This window comes from Furipterus horrens, unplaced genomic scaffold (genome assembly GCF_987537825.1).
Source record: "Furipterus horrens unplaced genomic scaffold, mFurHor1.1.pri manual_scaffold_5, whole genome shotgun sequence".
Lineage (NCBI taxonomy): Eukaryota > Metazoa > Chordata > Mammalia > Chiroptera > Furipteridae > Furipterus > Furipterus horrens.
The window spans coordinates 198735657-198750652 of NW_028327175.1; the positions used below are offsets into that span (position 1 = coordinate 198735657).

At 51.7% G+C, this 14996-nt stretch overlaps 1 protein-coding gene across 6 annotated transcripts in view; it reads right to left on the reverse strand.

Annotated features, from left to right (window-relative positions):
* LOC150010761 (transforming acidic coiled-coil-containing protein 2-like) overlaps window positions 1-14996 on the reverse strand; it is a 69183-nt gene that overhangs the window by 44587 nt on the left and 9600 nt on the right. For all 6 annotated transcript variants that reach the window (XM_090278740.1, XM_090278738.1, XM_090278739.1 and 3 more), the window contains one exon: window positions 584-720. In XM_090278740.1, the coding sequence (XP_090134866.1) occupies window positions 584-720 (137 nt within the window). Of the gene's footprint in view, window positions 1-583; window positions 721-14996 lie in introns of those variants that run through there.

Sequence of the window (14996 nt, forward strand, 5' to 3'; positions counted from 1 at the left end):
TTAAGTCACACGAGGAGAGAAAGGATGTGGGGAAGGGATAAGAAATCAGGTAACTCGAGGCTGATGAGAAATCAACGAGCCATCCACGCACGGAGTCTGCTATCCGCCACCTTCGCTCCTCACCCGTTTACTACACGTCTTCACTCCCCAAGGCCATGGGGGCCACGTCCTCTAATAAAAATGCAGCTCACGTGGGCTGTTCAAACAGTGTTCGCACAGAACAAGGGGCCGCGTGTTAGAGTCCAAAATGGCACCAGAAACTCCCAAGACCCGCTTGCTCTACACACACCCAATTCTGGGTGCCAGGTGAGAAGCCCCCAGAGCGAAAGGAGTGGTTTTCCCAGAAGCCTCTGCTAAACTCCTGCAAAGTAAACACAGAAGAATCTGCGGGACGCGCTCCCCCTCAGCCTTCACTCACATAAAACGGGGCCCAGAGCCGAGAGACCCCAGTGACCGTGGTCCAAGGAGCTCCAGCAGCAGCTTGCTGGGGCGCGGTGGGGGGGCGGGGGGGGTGCCCTGCTCCAGCCTCGCTCCGGGGGGAGCTGCGGTGTCTCCCAGGGGCACCTGACCCTTGTAGTTTTACCTGGTTCTTCCGCGGAAAGTGGCACGCTGACCTCAGGCTCTGGAATGACCTCTGGGGGTGGCGGGGGTGGGGCCGGTGGAGCTTTGACGGGGGTCGTCGACTCGGGGGTCTCAAATGCTTCTTCAGAGTCAGAACTCCTGATGGAGAGAGAGGGGGAGACACACACGGTTAGGCAGGGGCCGGGGCTGCGTCTGCTCCCGGGGGCCAGGGGCCAGAGCAAGACCCCCTGGCCCTCCCGTGGCATCGCTCGCTGCCCAGTTAAACTGCTGGAGGACAGACGCCAGGAAAATCATTTGGAAGCATGATTCCCAGGAGGGGATCTCACTCTCATCAGCTTTGTGCTCCAGTGACGATACAGGGTTACCTCCGCTAGGGACAGTAATCTGTTCCGGAACCACATGCATTCGCCGAAACCTCTGTTCGCCGAAACGGGATTTCCCGTAGGTTTCTATAGAAAGTCATTTCATCCGTTCTGGATGCGGCCCCCTATTTAAAGGTAAGTTTTATAAAATAGTAAAAAGCCCACTATAAAAGGGCAAACACTCACAGAAGGTTCAGATGAACAGCTACCCAAACGGAGGAAGGAGAACAGAAAGTAGAATGAAAACCGACGATCTCTACACTATGACAGGACATCGTCACCAAATCCAAAGCAGCTCACGCTATCAGGCGTCTCACTTCCCACTGTCCCGACGTAAACAACCCAGGCGGGTTGGTGGGTCGCCCCTATGTGTGTGGCCAGCTCCTGTCTTTGTCACACACACACATACACATGGAAAAGGTAAGCTCCTGGAGTGGCCCGACCGTTCAGGTCCGCTGCTTTTGGTAGCGCACGTACCAACTAAAACATTGGTTAGCTGCGTCCGAAAACAGCAAGAAAAATCTTCATTAGCCGAGCAATGTGTTAGCAGGTTCACTTGTTAGCCGAGGTATCACTGTATTCTTTAAACACAGTACTATTCGAAATCCATATTTCTGGCCTTAGTGGCAAACCCAAGCACAGTGGGATCTTTTGATCAACTCTGACACGTGCTATTTGGTGTCAGTTCAAACTGATGTGGAGTAGTTCCGAAGGACACTTCCTAATGCTGGGGTTCCAACATCTCATGGTACCCCACTCCGTGACTCTCAGCGGCACCCAGCCTCTTCCCACCCCACCCTGTCCTTCTCTCCCACGCTTCTCATCACTTGTTTCTATGGATTTATTCTCTCTAATCAAGTTAATTATCTTTCTCCCTTACTGCACTGAAAAGGTCATGAGGGCAGCGGGGGGCATCACAGATCCCCAAGCCTGAACCAGGAGGTAGCAAATAAATATCTGTTGAATAAATGAATGAAAGCCGGCAGCCAGTCAGCTGGAGGATGTGCCAGACCAAGACACAGAGCACAGCCTGCTGACCCCAACAGTGTGAGAACGGCTCTCGCTGGTCTGCAGGAAAGTCTGCTCTCAAAGAGGACTCTCCACTCAAAAAAAAAAAAAAAAATACCATTCCACCCAGAGCACACCCCACTCGGTTACAAGCGGAAGCCACTCAGCAAACTAAAGCTTCATCCTGGGCTTGAGAAAAAGCGAGAGCAGGCAGCCCTTCTCCATTACCCTCTTTCTGCTGGAGACTCAATTTTAAGCCAGAAAGAACGAGACCTCCCCACATTGCTGCGCCAGGCATGTGTCCTCCGGCCGGAGGGCAGCTCCTCACTCACTCAAGTGGCCCCCCCTTGCTCTGAGGAAGGCCTGAGTGCAGGACGCATTTCCTGGGCTGATCCCCATCCCTCAGGATCTTTTAGGGAGACCACAATGCCACCGATTCACTTGCAACAAGGGCGGTGGTTACCGAGGGGGCAGATACTTAGCACTGCTGTGGCACCAGTGGCCCGATGGGCGACTCTGGGTGAAGAGGTATCATTGGGGGGACACGTCAGGTGACTGTGGAGCATGAGATGCTCAGGCTGCCCAACTCCCACAAGGGTCAAAGGCCCAGTGACCTCGGCAGAGGTCAGCATCTTCTAAAGACCATCTGCCAGCCCTCCCGGAGACCAGGAACCAGCCCGTCCCTCCGAGGTCAGCCGGGACTGGAAGAGGGAGCCATTCGGTGCGTTCCACTTCAGAAAGCCGACATCGATCTTGCTTTTGCAACTTATTTGTCCGCCACTCGTTTTATTGGTGCCAAAGGGCCCCACCCCCACCCCCACCAGGACCCTGGCTCCTCCAACCAGCCACAAACCCCTCCAGGAACCCCAAAAGATGAACAAAAACATCAGAGCTGTCTTTGATGGAATCCCAAGAGCCGTGTCAAATTTCATGAGAAAAGACTTAATTCATGCAACACCAGCAGGGGCCATACTGACGTCTTACAGACGGACCCTCACAGTAAAGGGTTTAGCTTGTGTCTGGGGGGAGACCTTCCATTCACGCCTGGGCACCAACAGATGCAAATACCTGAAGTTTTGCAGAGTCTGTTTACCGGAACGAAGAACACAAAGTTATGCAGCGGGGGCTCAAAGAGGAACAAGAGTTTGGATTTGCCTGGTGGGCCCTGGGGGGTCGCCCTGACGCCCTGCACTGCACACAGCAGGGAAGCTGCCGACAAAAACGCAGGGAGCTCACATCCCTCCTTTTTAAAAAAGATTTTATTTATTTATCTTTAGAGAGAGGGGAAAGGAGGGTGGAAGAGAGGGAGAGAAACATCACTGTGAGAGAGAAATATCGACTGGCTGCCTCTCACACACACCCCCAACTGGGGACCAAACCTGCAACCCAGGCCTGTGTCCTGACCGGGAATCGGCCAGCGACGTTTCAGTTCGCAGGACAACACCCCACCCACTGAACCACACTCGTCAGGGATAAAACTTGCCTCTTTCCAGGGCTTCCTTGAAGGACCAAGAGACTGGAGTCCCCACTGCTGGTCACCGCCGTCCACACCCACTGAGCCCATTCCACTGGGGGCCACCTCCTCCAGGAGGTAAAAGCCATCTCTGCTGAAGAACAGCCTCCGTCCCCGAAAGTCCCCTCCTAATTCCCTTGCTGGGATCTCTGGCGTCTAAACCTCTTCAAGCTGTCACCAAAAAGTCAGCGGCACGGGTGCCCTGAGCCCGCCCGGCAATCCCACAGACACCCAGAGGGAGAGACTCCTGCGCCTTCTGCATCCCGGGGCCCTGGGACTGTGTGGCTTTCGAGCACAAAGGGCCCCTGCTCTTTCCCAGCAGCACAAGCAAGCGACAGGGAGGGCCGGACGCTCTTGGGTTCGAGCTGCTGAATTCCAATGAGGTCTCCCCGCTGCAGCTGCCCGGCCCGCACACCTGCTCAGCAGGGACCGCGGCTCAGCACCGCCCTGCATGGGAGGCTGTGCGTGGGGAGGGAGCGGCCACACCAAGCCCTTTGTGGTCCCTCGTCTGTTTACTATGAACTATTTATTCTGCATCAAAACACCCCGGGCTACCACGGACCCCGGGAATGGCATTCGCTTCCTACGCGGCCTGTGCTGTTTTCCGATTTCCACACCCTCTCCCAGGAGCGAAGGGCAAGTTTAATTAGAGGAGGCGGATGGCAGCGTTTTAAATGAGCTCCTTTTTTCCCTCTTCACTTTCCCAGTGGGCTCAAAAAACGTTCCCAAGAGCAGGGATTTCTGCGGTCCACCCACAAAGAACCTGCATGAAAATAAAGCAGCATTTTACAGTCCCCAAAGCATAAAGGCGGTTCCCAATGGCTGCTGGATTTTTTCCCACGACACAAAAACTAAAGTACAAGAAATGATTTTGTTAAGCCTCCACGCACTTTCAGAATGAAAGAAAAGGAAACTAATTTAATTTGCGGTGAAGAGGTATCAGAAAGAAAAATGTGCCACTTCAGTGTGCTAAAACATCTCTGTGAATTACAGGAAAATATATTTACCAGGCTATGCATACACTATGTTCTCTGTGTAAGTAAATATGCAAATAAAGTATGTGTGTAAACATATACATAAATACAGTGTTAAGAGGTTGCTCTTAATGGCCAGACATGAAGTACAGGGACTTCAGCCCCCATCGTGAAAAGCATTATCATAGCTATCATGTGTTAAACTTTCTGTTATCTGTCAGGCACTGGGGTACAGTACTCCCTCTCTATATCGCGGTTCACTTATCGCGGCCTCACTGTATTGTGGGATTTTAAAAAATATTAAATTACTTATCACGGATTTTTCGCTATATTGCGGGATTTTGTAGTACTGGATATGTATGTTGTCAAAGTTACATAGGTTTAAGGGTGTAGAATATGTTTAAGAACATAAGTAGTGTCTATAAAAGTGTGGAAAAGGTTAATAAGGGACTGGGAACAGTTTATAAGTGCGTGGGAAGGGTTTATAAAGCCTTAAAATATATAAAAATACTAAAATAAATGTAAGGTTCCTACTTCGGGATTTTCACCTATCGTGGGGGGGGGGGGGCGGGTCTAGAACGTAATACCCGCGATAAGTGAGGGAATACTGTAGACCTATTCACACACATCTCTAAAATCTTCAAAAATCCCCCGCCTGCTGGAGAGCAGGCCCATTTTACAGATGACATGCCTGTGTCTCAGAGAGGCATGTGGCTTTGCCTGAGGCCACCTAGTTAGTAAACAGGGCTCAGACCTAGAACTCTCTGCCCCTAAAATCCGTGCCCATTTCATGACAACAGTAGCTTGCAAACATTTTTAGCAACGGGACTATTTTTCCAAAGAATCTTACTTTGTTTATTTTATAAGCTCGGTTGATAGCCTGCTCTTAGGATAACGTCCACCACTGACAACAATAAGCTTTATTCTAATGGATTTACAAATCCGACCCTACGGGTGGCAGCATTTTCCCTGCTGACTTCTCTCCAGGTTACCAGGAAAAGTCCTGATACAGACCACTGAGGAATGCAGACAGCACCTGCTTTTACCAGCTTGCCCTTTGATCACAGGATATGATTCTTTAATAAGGCAGACAGGGCAGGAGAGCTACCTACCGGTGCAACACCAAATTAATCTATCAGCACACGGCAATATGCTGCTGGTACCCCACCCCACACTCAGCATGCTGTGCAGAAGAGGGGTGGCGACGGGTAATTCCAGTGTGGACTGAGGCTGCGCAGGGGCTGAAACCCAAACCTGCCAGGTTCCCCAGGTGTGTGTCAGGAAAGTTTTAAATATCTTTTTCCCAACTATTTCCTTGGATTTCAGAGACTCTCTATAGAGCTCTGAAATCCCACTGAGCATGATCTGAAAACCTCTGCTCCACACAACGAGGAACTCGGTCCCTGCATTAGATGACACGCTGGGCCCAATCAGAGCACTTTCTGGAAACTGTCCCTAAATCAAAAACCATTTGCTGGCAACACGTAGAACCCAAGGGCCTGTTAACCTGTGTTTGTGCTTTGGTTTAGAAATTTTCATGTTTTACTTCTGTGAACCGTAACAACAAAAGAGTGCAAGATCAGCACCCACACACAAATACATTATCATATAATTAATATACTATACAATATAGAAAAGTTAGTATAATATAGTATAGTATATTAGAATAGTATAAAATATATTTGTGCAATATAGTAAAGTTAGAATCATGTAAGATACATACACACAGATACACAAATGTATGCATGAATGGGTATATATAAGCAAAAATATGGGGATCTGAATAGAGATATTATAAATATAGTTTGCCAGCATATCATTAAATGGCTGCATGTGCTCAAGTTTTACTGGAGGTAATTCAAGTGCTTAGGATAAGAAATTTCAGGAAGCATAGATTCTTCCAAGTTTGAAGCAAGAAAATTTAAAGATCATTTTCTGTTCCAACACAATTATCCAATCTTTCTACACAGGCAAGAAGCCTGAGACCAGAGAGCTGAAGAGACGTCCCAAGGTCATGGGCCCATTTACGTGCATAGCCCTGGCTGGCCTCCATTAACCACTGCCTCCAAATAAGAGCCTAGGTTCTAAATACAATGCCGCCCACTCACCCTGGAAATCTGAAGTTACCTATACTTAAATGTTACCTGATTATCAAGAAATATCTGTTCTTGCCCTGGCCGGTGGGGCTCAGTTGGGCATTGTTTTTTCTGCAAGGCAAAAGCTCACCAGTTTGATTCCCGGTCGGGGCACACGCCTGGGTTGTGGGCTTGGCTCCCGGTCAGAGCGCGTGTAAGAGGCAACCAACCAATGGATGTTTCTCTCTCCCAGCGATATTTCTCTCCCTCTCTTTCTTTCCTTCCTTCCTTTCTCTCTAAAAATAAATAAAATCTTTAAAAAAGAAATATCTGTTCTTTAAGCATTGCTAAAGGGGTGGGTTGACTCCCATGTGTGCATCTCTTTCTAGATCCATTCCTCAGAATTGCAGGTGGCAGCCCCCAACATGAAGGTGATCTGAGAATGGAGGTTCTCAAGACCCTCTAGAGGTGGGGGCAGCCCCTGACATACGCCCCGCCCTCTGACTTCCCTGAGGAGGGGGCCCCCTGAGCAAGAAGAGTAAGCAGTAAGCTACCCAATCAGAATGGAAGCCCTCCTTCTGCCTCCCTCGCCTCGAGACTGCAACCTGGGGAAAGGTACCGGTGCTGACCCAAGCGGTGCTGACCCGAAGCCCTGCGTCAGGCCAAAGACCATCTGCCTGCTGTCCCTGAAGAGAGGGCGGCTCCAGAAAGGACACCGAGCACTCGTCAGATGACACTGTCTCATTTACCTCTTCAGCTCACGGGGTGGATTCGTGAGTGAGCGGATATTTTTGAAACTGCTGTGCACTAAATTATATTCATGAAAATACTGCATTCCGCTTCAGACAGTCCTGTCAATAAAACCTGTCCCCCTCTCTCTTTCTCTCTCTCTCACACACACACCCCTCCCACCTAAAACAAAAAAATTGACCAGACAGGTCATTTTCCCAGGCTGATTGCAAAGGGTCTTTGCTCGTCGCCCGCACATCCTGCATGCAGAAAAGGAGTTTTCTCGGCAACATCGCTCCTCGGTATTTAGGGGCAGGGACAGCGTGATTTCACCACAACCAAAGGCTAAGACCGACCCTTCCCAGACCGTCAGGTGATGGAGGACCCCAGAGTCGGGTGCTGTCTTCCAGTAGCACAAAGCCAGCTTTGGCAAGCCGGGCTGCTAGAATTTTCCAGGTTGACACCCGAGGGACAATCCAAGCAGAGGCTGTCACATGATCACAAGATTCCTCCTGTCTGCCAGGTTTATGAGGCAGGCCCCATTTTCAGATGGCTACACTGAAACATCAGTAAGGTGTCCTGGCCACCGCCAGGTTAGGCTGCACCCCCCGCGAGAGAGGTGGCCTGCTGAAGGCAAAAGAGCGCCCAGAGGTGACCACAGATCTGGTGACGGCCCGCTGTCCACGCCACATCAGTGCAAGAGACAGGAGCTGGCTCTGGGTACAACTAAAGCAGAAATGGAATTGATTGAAAGGCTATGGCAGCTGAGGAAGAAGATTAAGGAGACAAAGGAACATCTAACTGGGTCATCTTCAGTCGTATGCCCATCTATTATAGGACATACAGGGGGGAGACAGAATCACCCCAAAAGTACAGCAGTCCCTCACTATATCGCGGTTCACTTATCGCGGCCTCACTGTATCGCGGGATTTTTAAAAATATATTTAATTATTTATTGTGGATTTTCCGCTATATCACAGGTTTGCGGTACTGTACACGTGTGTTGTTAGTTACACAGGTTTAAGAGTGTAGAATAAATGTAAGGTTCCTACTTCGTGGTGGAGGGGTCTGGAACGTAATGCCCCTGATAAGTGAGGGAAGACTGTAAGTCAGAAGGTAGGAGGGGTGGTAATCCAGCTACGTCACTCTCTGTAACTGTGTGGCCTTAGACAAGTCACTGGGCCTCTCTAAGAAGCAGGGACGGCGTTTAAACACGGGTGTACGTTTGCCTTGGTACGGGCAGGACGCACGCTAGAACAGGACAGCGCCCGGCCCCGTGGCCCTTCCCAGATCCACTCAGCATGTCCCCTCACCTCTCAGCCAGGTCCAGCGGAGGGAACCGAAGCAAAATGGAACTTGGTAAAGGTTACGGCATGGTGGGAGGCTCCCCCGCTCACCGGAATCCTGCGCCAGCAATAATTAAAGCGCATGGGTTTTGGCTTCACCATTTGCCATTTGTAATTTTGCCTTTAAATTGGACTTTTAAGCCTTGCAAATTGTTATCAGTAGCAGCAGTCGGGAAAGGATTTGTAGGCTCTGATTGTCTCAGACACGAACACGCCCGGGATATGCTCATGTTCTCGCAATGTCTCCCTCCGCACAGATACACACCACTGAGGCCACTGAGGAGTCCCGCTTTGTAACACACACACACACACACACACACACACACACACACACCCTACATGTGGCCTTCCACCAGCCCATCTCAGCATCCAGCCCTCCTGCTGAGAACACGACCTTGAGCGAGGCCTGGGGAGACCCTGAAGCTCTGCCTGACCGAGGGAGCCCGTGCTTCTGAGCGGGTTTATTTAGGTTTTGTTGCATTTCATGTATCTAAAAATTGGCAATTCTCAGGGCCCAGCCCTGAGCCCATGCTCAACCACTACCTCCGACAGCCGCTCCGAATTCTCCTGAAAACGTTCCCAGCTCTGCTGAATAAACTCTCAGCAAGGCTTGGCCGCGATTTTGCACGTGGCAATAAAATGCACAACCCCGGAGTTGGTGGGGGGGGCTAGAATACTTCAGTGGAAAGTCCAAAATTTAGGAAGTTTTAAAAGCGCATGTTCTACCCCTATCTGCAGACAGTGCTTTTTTGTACAGTGAAGAGGGGGGTCCCTGAATCTTTTGTTTCCTTCCCTCCAATCTGTTTACCTGAGAGGAAGGGAAAGAGCGGTCTGGAAACGGTACCCTGATGGCGGGGCCTAGGTGCTGGCCCACACCCTGAGAAGGTGCTTTTCCCCAGGCGCCGCCTGCTCCCGCAAATTTTCACCCCCCCCCCCCATACAGAACGCAGCATCGTCAACCCAGCCTTTGACCTGCTTATTAGAAAGTCTGAACTGGGAAAGTCTGAACTAACGCGCCTTCGTGTATAATAAACGAATTGTGTGATTCTGCTAATCGCGTGGAAGAAAACAGCACACCGCTCACCAAATAGGAAAACGAGCGCAGACAGATGTGGTTCCGAAATTCACGCTCTGCCTCCGTGGGAGAGGGGCCGCTTCAGGCAGGTTCCGTGACATCTCCCGGCCTCCGTTTCCTTGTCCATGCCGTGGGGACACCATGGCATTGCTGCGGGAACTGCGTTTATGCCCCTTAAGTAACTCGCACAACGCCGGGCATTTAGGAGGCATTTTTACTGCCTCCGGTCCTCAAAGTGTTAAAATCCTACGACTGAGATTGTTGTCCCCTTCACCTTAACGTCATCAGAGACACAGGGAAGTACAGTCACGTCCTCTTTAAAGCCCTCTGTAGTCGGGGGACAGCTGAACCAGTGACTCCTGAGTTTACTGAGTGGCGAGCAAAGGATGTGATTTTCTTGTTCTCTCCACACACCTGACACCCCCTGTACACACACACACACATACACACATTCACAACTGCTAACGTGGCTCTAGGCGAGCAATTGTAAAATTAAGCAACACACTCACTCGATCATTTACTGAATTCATTCGCAGCCACTCAGAGACGCTGTGGTCAGCCAAGCAGAAGCGCTGAGAGGCAGCGTCTGTCGCGCACCTGGGGTTTCTCTCTTGCACTCCCCAGAAGGCAGGCTTCTCAGAGGGAAGGAGGGAGCCAGTCATCACAAAGCAGGGGAGAGAAGGCTCCAGGCCTGAGAGAGTCACAAATGAAGAGCCCTGGGGTGCGGCGGAGCTTGCTGAGGGCAAGGAATGGGCGTGAGGCCCCCTGGGAAGAGCGAGTGGCCCAGGACAAAGTCTGAAGGAGGAGCTGGGACATAATTACGTGGGGATGAACTCAGCCTGGTTTGTGTTGCTAAAGGTCACTGGGACCCTCTGAGAGCAGCCATGGGGGCCCAAGGGGGCGGTGGTGGTTACACCCTCCATCAGGGAGGAGATATTCGAGTCCGGAGGAAAGAAGACAGAACCTAAGAAGGTGGGAAGCAGCCACAGCTGAGCCCCCCGTGGGAGGTTGAGGGGACAGGCATGGGCAGTGAAGGAGCTGAGGTTCCCAGGACGCTTTCGTCAAGTTTTGGCTAAAAGAAGCATTTATTTCCACTTGAGCTAAAATGGACACAAGGAAGAAGCTAATTGTTCTTGACTCCGAGAGACTGAATCATCTTACCCTGGATGGTTTAATAATAACACAAACGTGGGAGCCATAATCAGTAGTTCAAATACGACAAGGCTGAAGCCCTGGCTGCTGTGGCTCAGTGGATTGAGCGTCGACCTGCAAGCTAAGTGTCGCTGGTTCGATTCCCAGTCAGGGCACATGACTCGGTTGCACGTCAGGTCCCCAGTTGGGGGTGCAAGTGAGAGGCAACCACACGGTGATGTTTCTCTCCCTCTCTTTCTCCTTTCCCCTCTCTCTAAAAATAAATAAATAAATAAATACGACAAGGCTGATAGGCAACCTCAGATTTCAGTTCATATAACAAAACTCCAAGAAACAAGATACAGTATCCCTCATCTAACAGGCAAAGTGTCTTGAAGTTAAGGGATTTGTGGCAATAACCCAACTGAGTTAAAATAAGCTCTCAGAGTTTACTTCCTGCCAATAAACCACCCAATTTTATGATAAAAAGAACAGAATAAAGTACAGATTGGGCACGAGTCACCTGCTATTTCTATTTGTCAAACCCTCTGACATATAAACACCCTCCAGCCTCCTCTCTTATTTGGGGGGCGAGATGCAAAAGGCCAGCTTTGTGCTTTGTTTCTCCAATCTCTTGCATCACCGGCTCCAAATTCTCCAGTATTGCAAGGTTCCTGCTATTTATAGAGTTGTGCGTCTGGTATCAGCTGGAATCTTCACGTAAGTTCAATTAAATAATTAGGGGCTTATCTCCTCTTTTCTTTATTTGTCCCAGGATGCGTTCCTGGATCGAACTTTAGAAATAAGAGAAGGAAAGGATCAAGGATTTCCCCTAAGTTTTGGCTTCTACACGTGGGTGAAGGGTGGTATGGGTGTGTACACGTGCTTTAGCCTGAGCGGAGAACCCAATGAATTTGGCCCAAAATTAAGATGGAAAAGCTCTGACTCTTGACCATTTCCACATCGCCCTTCCTTCTAAAGCCAATGCCAGAGGGGGTTCACTTGCTTGGCTGGGGGAACGAGGATCCCCATGACGCCGAGAACCTGCCCGCTCAGGATTGGACGTGCTGACGGAAATCCGTCACCCAAACCAACATCCCACAGCCTCCAACCTTAAGCCCGTGGAGATCTCACGGCAAAGACAGCGGCCATGCAGAGCCCCCATCAACCGCACCCCGATTCCTCACAGCAGCCTGACAATTACACGCACCGTTTCCAGATGGAGACCCGCAACCCTCGATTTCCCTCTCAGGCACCATGTTCATCCCAGAACTCAGCGGTGATGCCCCGAATGAAAGGGCAGGAGAAAGAGAAGGGGCGGTGGGTATTGCTTGGAGCGAGGGGCCCCAGAGGGGAGCGCGCCCACGGATCACTGCACGGCCCGTGCTCTCGCCTGAGCCCTTGTCGGGCCCCACGAGTAAAGATGCACACTTGCTTCTTGACAGATGGAACCCACAGTCAACGTGGGGTTTGGGGGCCCCCTAAGAACCTGAGATCCCGTGCCTTCATCTCCCCAGAAAACTCAGGGCCCTGCTTGTCCCCAGTGTCTGGAGTGCCACAGGAACCCTGGTGGAATCAGAAGGACCACGACTGATTTTGGCACCTGGACACCCCACAACTCCACACTGTCCCCCAACTCCCTTCTTTCTGCAACAGAATCATGCCACTTGCAAGTGACCGCAGCCCACGGCCTGACCGTCGGGTCTGATCTGTTCCCAGTTGCCTCGTCCTGGTGCTTAGAAAACCTTCGACCTCGGAGCACGCACCTGCTGGGCCACCCTTACACTACTGCAACAGCCCCGGGCAGGGCCATCTCACTGCCCCCCGGATCGCATCTCCAAAAGAGTGGCCCTCCTCTCTGTCCCAGCTCCTTCCCCTATGACAGCGCTTCACCGGAAGTCCTTACGTCCTCGCGGCTCTGCTGGTTTGCACACGTGCTGTGGGAACGCCACGCCCATTCAGTCAGGCCAGTCTGTCCAGCAGCTCTAACCCGCGGGACCTTCCACAAGGCCACCCGATTTTCAGGGAAAAAACTCTACCTTTTTGTCTGCACATACAGTGGGATATTAAGTACTATGACACTGGTTTCCCTGTAGGACGAGCTGTGGGCACTGGGCATGTGCCCCTCTGTCCCCCGTGGGACAGCCCAGCCCAGCCCAGGCCACTGCCCTGGTGCACAGCTTCTTCTGCACCAAACCATTATCCTGCGGGGCCGAGGAACTGAAGCTCTTTATGAACCAGGGAGGCTGCAAGGGAAATTTCCAAGAAAGCCAAGTTTCCAAACACGAAAACAAGAAGCCAAGCTCTTAACGCTGAAGAGGATCCAATTAAAAGAGCAAGGCCACCCAGTCGCTCAGGCTGCACACTTGGAAACCCGCAAGGAGAGAAACGCGACTTACGTGGCCCACAGGAAGGCAGAGCAAAACACGAAGGTGGGCTTTCCTCCTTTTCTATCCCCTTGAACAGACTCCAATCTGATCCCAAGGCTCCCTTTTTCACTCCATGAAAGACCCCTCCCCTACCGTTTAAACTCCTTAATAGGGGCCTTTCGAGATTTCGCCCTGCCTTTTCTCTCTAGTCCCACCCCCCACGCCCACCTCTGTGTGCTCAGTACTCGGGCCAAGCCCACCCCCTGCCCTGCACCACCCCCTCCAGGCCCCTTCCCGTCCCTCCACCTGGTGTGCCTTCCCGCCCAGCTAGGTGCAGCAGTGTCGCTTCCTCCATGCAGGCCTCCGGTCCTGCTATTTCCACTGCTTCACTCCCACTGCACTCTGCGGTGTCATCCCAGGGCTTACAACACCCACGTGAGCAGTGTGGGTGCCTGGCACCGGCCTCCCCCAGTAGACCAGAAGCTCTCATCACCGCTGCGTCGCCTTCACCCCCCATTTTTCACATGTGGCCACCTTTCTGCCACTTTGGCCTCATCTATCTGACACCCTGACGGCTCCAAGTTCATCTATTTGTTACAAATAAAAGATGACATCGGGGTATTAACAAGATATTTCCCAGGGCCCCTGAGATTTGGGCAACTCGTTCCGTCTCCAGCAAAGCCTGTACCCACTCACCCCGAATCCTCTGGTTGCCTTCCATACACCATGCCAGGCACTGAAGCCCTGAGTTTTAGGAGCGGTGGGTGGTCACATTTGGAGAGGTGGGAAAAACTGTACCCCAGAAATTACTGCTACGATATGGTATGATATAAATATTTGAGAGCAGGTTGGAAATGTAACAGGTAAGCCCAGGAGGCTGAGCACAATGAGCAGAAACTGCATTGTTAAAGGAACCGCATCTGAGCAAGCCAGTTGCTGAGCGTCAGCACCTTCTCTTCCACTGGACAGGCTTTAAGGGGATTTTTTGTTGTTTTTGGTAGAAACAGTTGAGATGAGTGATACTAATGCATCCTTTTGCTAATGTATCTGCATTCCAGGGTTTTCTTTACCAGAGTTATCTAGGAATTTCGCTATATTAAAAACAAAACAAAACACCACGGGGATAGCATTTCCTGAACATGTTGTGTATCATTTCTCCTCCAGAGTCCCGAAACACCAGCCCGCACCCCCTCACTCACATGCAGAACCCTCCTGCACCCCACTTCACCGCTGTCATGGCTGCCGCTTGGGAAGATGAGTGCAGGGTGAGCCGGCAGCGCCACGTGCCCAGAAACGCAGGACGAGTGTGCACAGAGCCTGTGCCATGGCCCACGCGTGTTTTTTATGGTGTATTTGTCAACTCTGCACTGTTCTTCACAGTGCGGATGGGCTGGCGACTGCTCATCTGGGCACACTCCGCCCTCTCTGTCTCGGGAGCAGCCGGGCCAGTTCGTTAGGTGCTCCCCACCCCACCCCCACCAAGTCTCACTGCCGCCTGGCTCTCTGGTGCACATAAAAACATGCGTGGATCCATTTCACCAGTCAGAAAGAGAACGAGGGTTTCTGGTCAGGAGGAAGGCTCCAAGCACAGTCCACTGAGCCATGGACAGGACGACGGTGGCAGGGACACACTCACGCAGGGAGGGTGGACACGAGAAACACAGGGGGCAGAGGGCACTGCCGGCCGCAGCCTCCGCTCCGCCCCGTCCCCTGTCCCCAGGGGACCACAGCACCTGGGGACCACAGGGCCAAGACACAATCCTGCGGCGGCCTTGGGGTCTGGAGGCAGCCCCGGGACTGGGAAGTCGGGCCGAGTGGTCAGAGCTGCGCCC